The following is a 491-nucleotide window of genomic DNA, read 5'->3' as shown; positions in this document are numbered from 1 at the left end:
CCCCTGCCGCTGCTGCCGGTGCTGCAGCTGCCAGCTGTGGGGGCCCCCCTGGGGGACTGGCTGGAGCTGCTGCAGCAGTTTGTGTCTTTGTCGAATTTCTTTTTTGCTGCTGCTGCGCTGCTGATAGAAATGGGAGAAGCAGCAATTACGAAGCTGCAGGTGCAGCAGCTGCTGCAGGGGTACAGCTCGCTGCTGCAGCGGGGGGCCCTTGCTTCTCTGGGCGTGGTGGCCCAGGGGCCCCCCCCCGAAGACATGGGGGCCCCCACAGTTAGCTGCAAGCAGCAGGGAATGACTTGCTGCGTCCCTCTTGCTGCTGCTGCTGGCTGGCAGCAAGAACCTCTTTACCTCAACAGCAGCAACAGAGGAGAGTGCCGCGCAGCATTTGTGTCCCGTTTGAACCAGCTCTGCGCCTCCACAGCTTACCAGGACTCTCCCTGCAACATCTTGGTCACAACCAAAAGCAGCAGCAGCAGCAGCAGCAGCAGCAGCGA

General features: G+C 61.5%; 1 protein-coding gene across 1 annotated transcript in view; it reads left to right on the top strand.

The window, feature by feature from the left end:
• ETH_00038505 (uncharacterized protein) overlaps positions 1-491 on the top strand; it is a gene marked incomplete at both ends in the record, with an annotated part of 1,103 nt that overhangs the window by 488 nt on the left and 124 nt on the right. Inside the window, one exon of the mRNA XM_013374578.1 lies at positions 2-491. Within this exon, the coding sequence (XP_013230032.1) occupies positions 2-491 (490 nt within the window). The remainder of the gene's footprint in view (position 1) is intronic.

Source organism: Eimeria tenella, genomic scaffold, assembly GCF_000499545.2.
Source record: "Eimeria tenella Houghton genomic scaffold, Eth_scaff2147, whole genome shotgun sequence".
In the NCBI taxonomy this organism is placed as follows: Eukaryota; Apicomplexa; class Conoidasida; order Eucoccidiorida; family Eimeriidae; genus Eimeria; species Eimeria tenella.
The sequence above is the reverse complement of the archived record's forward strand: the minus strand, read 5'-3'. Positions and strand labels throughout refer to the sequence as shown.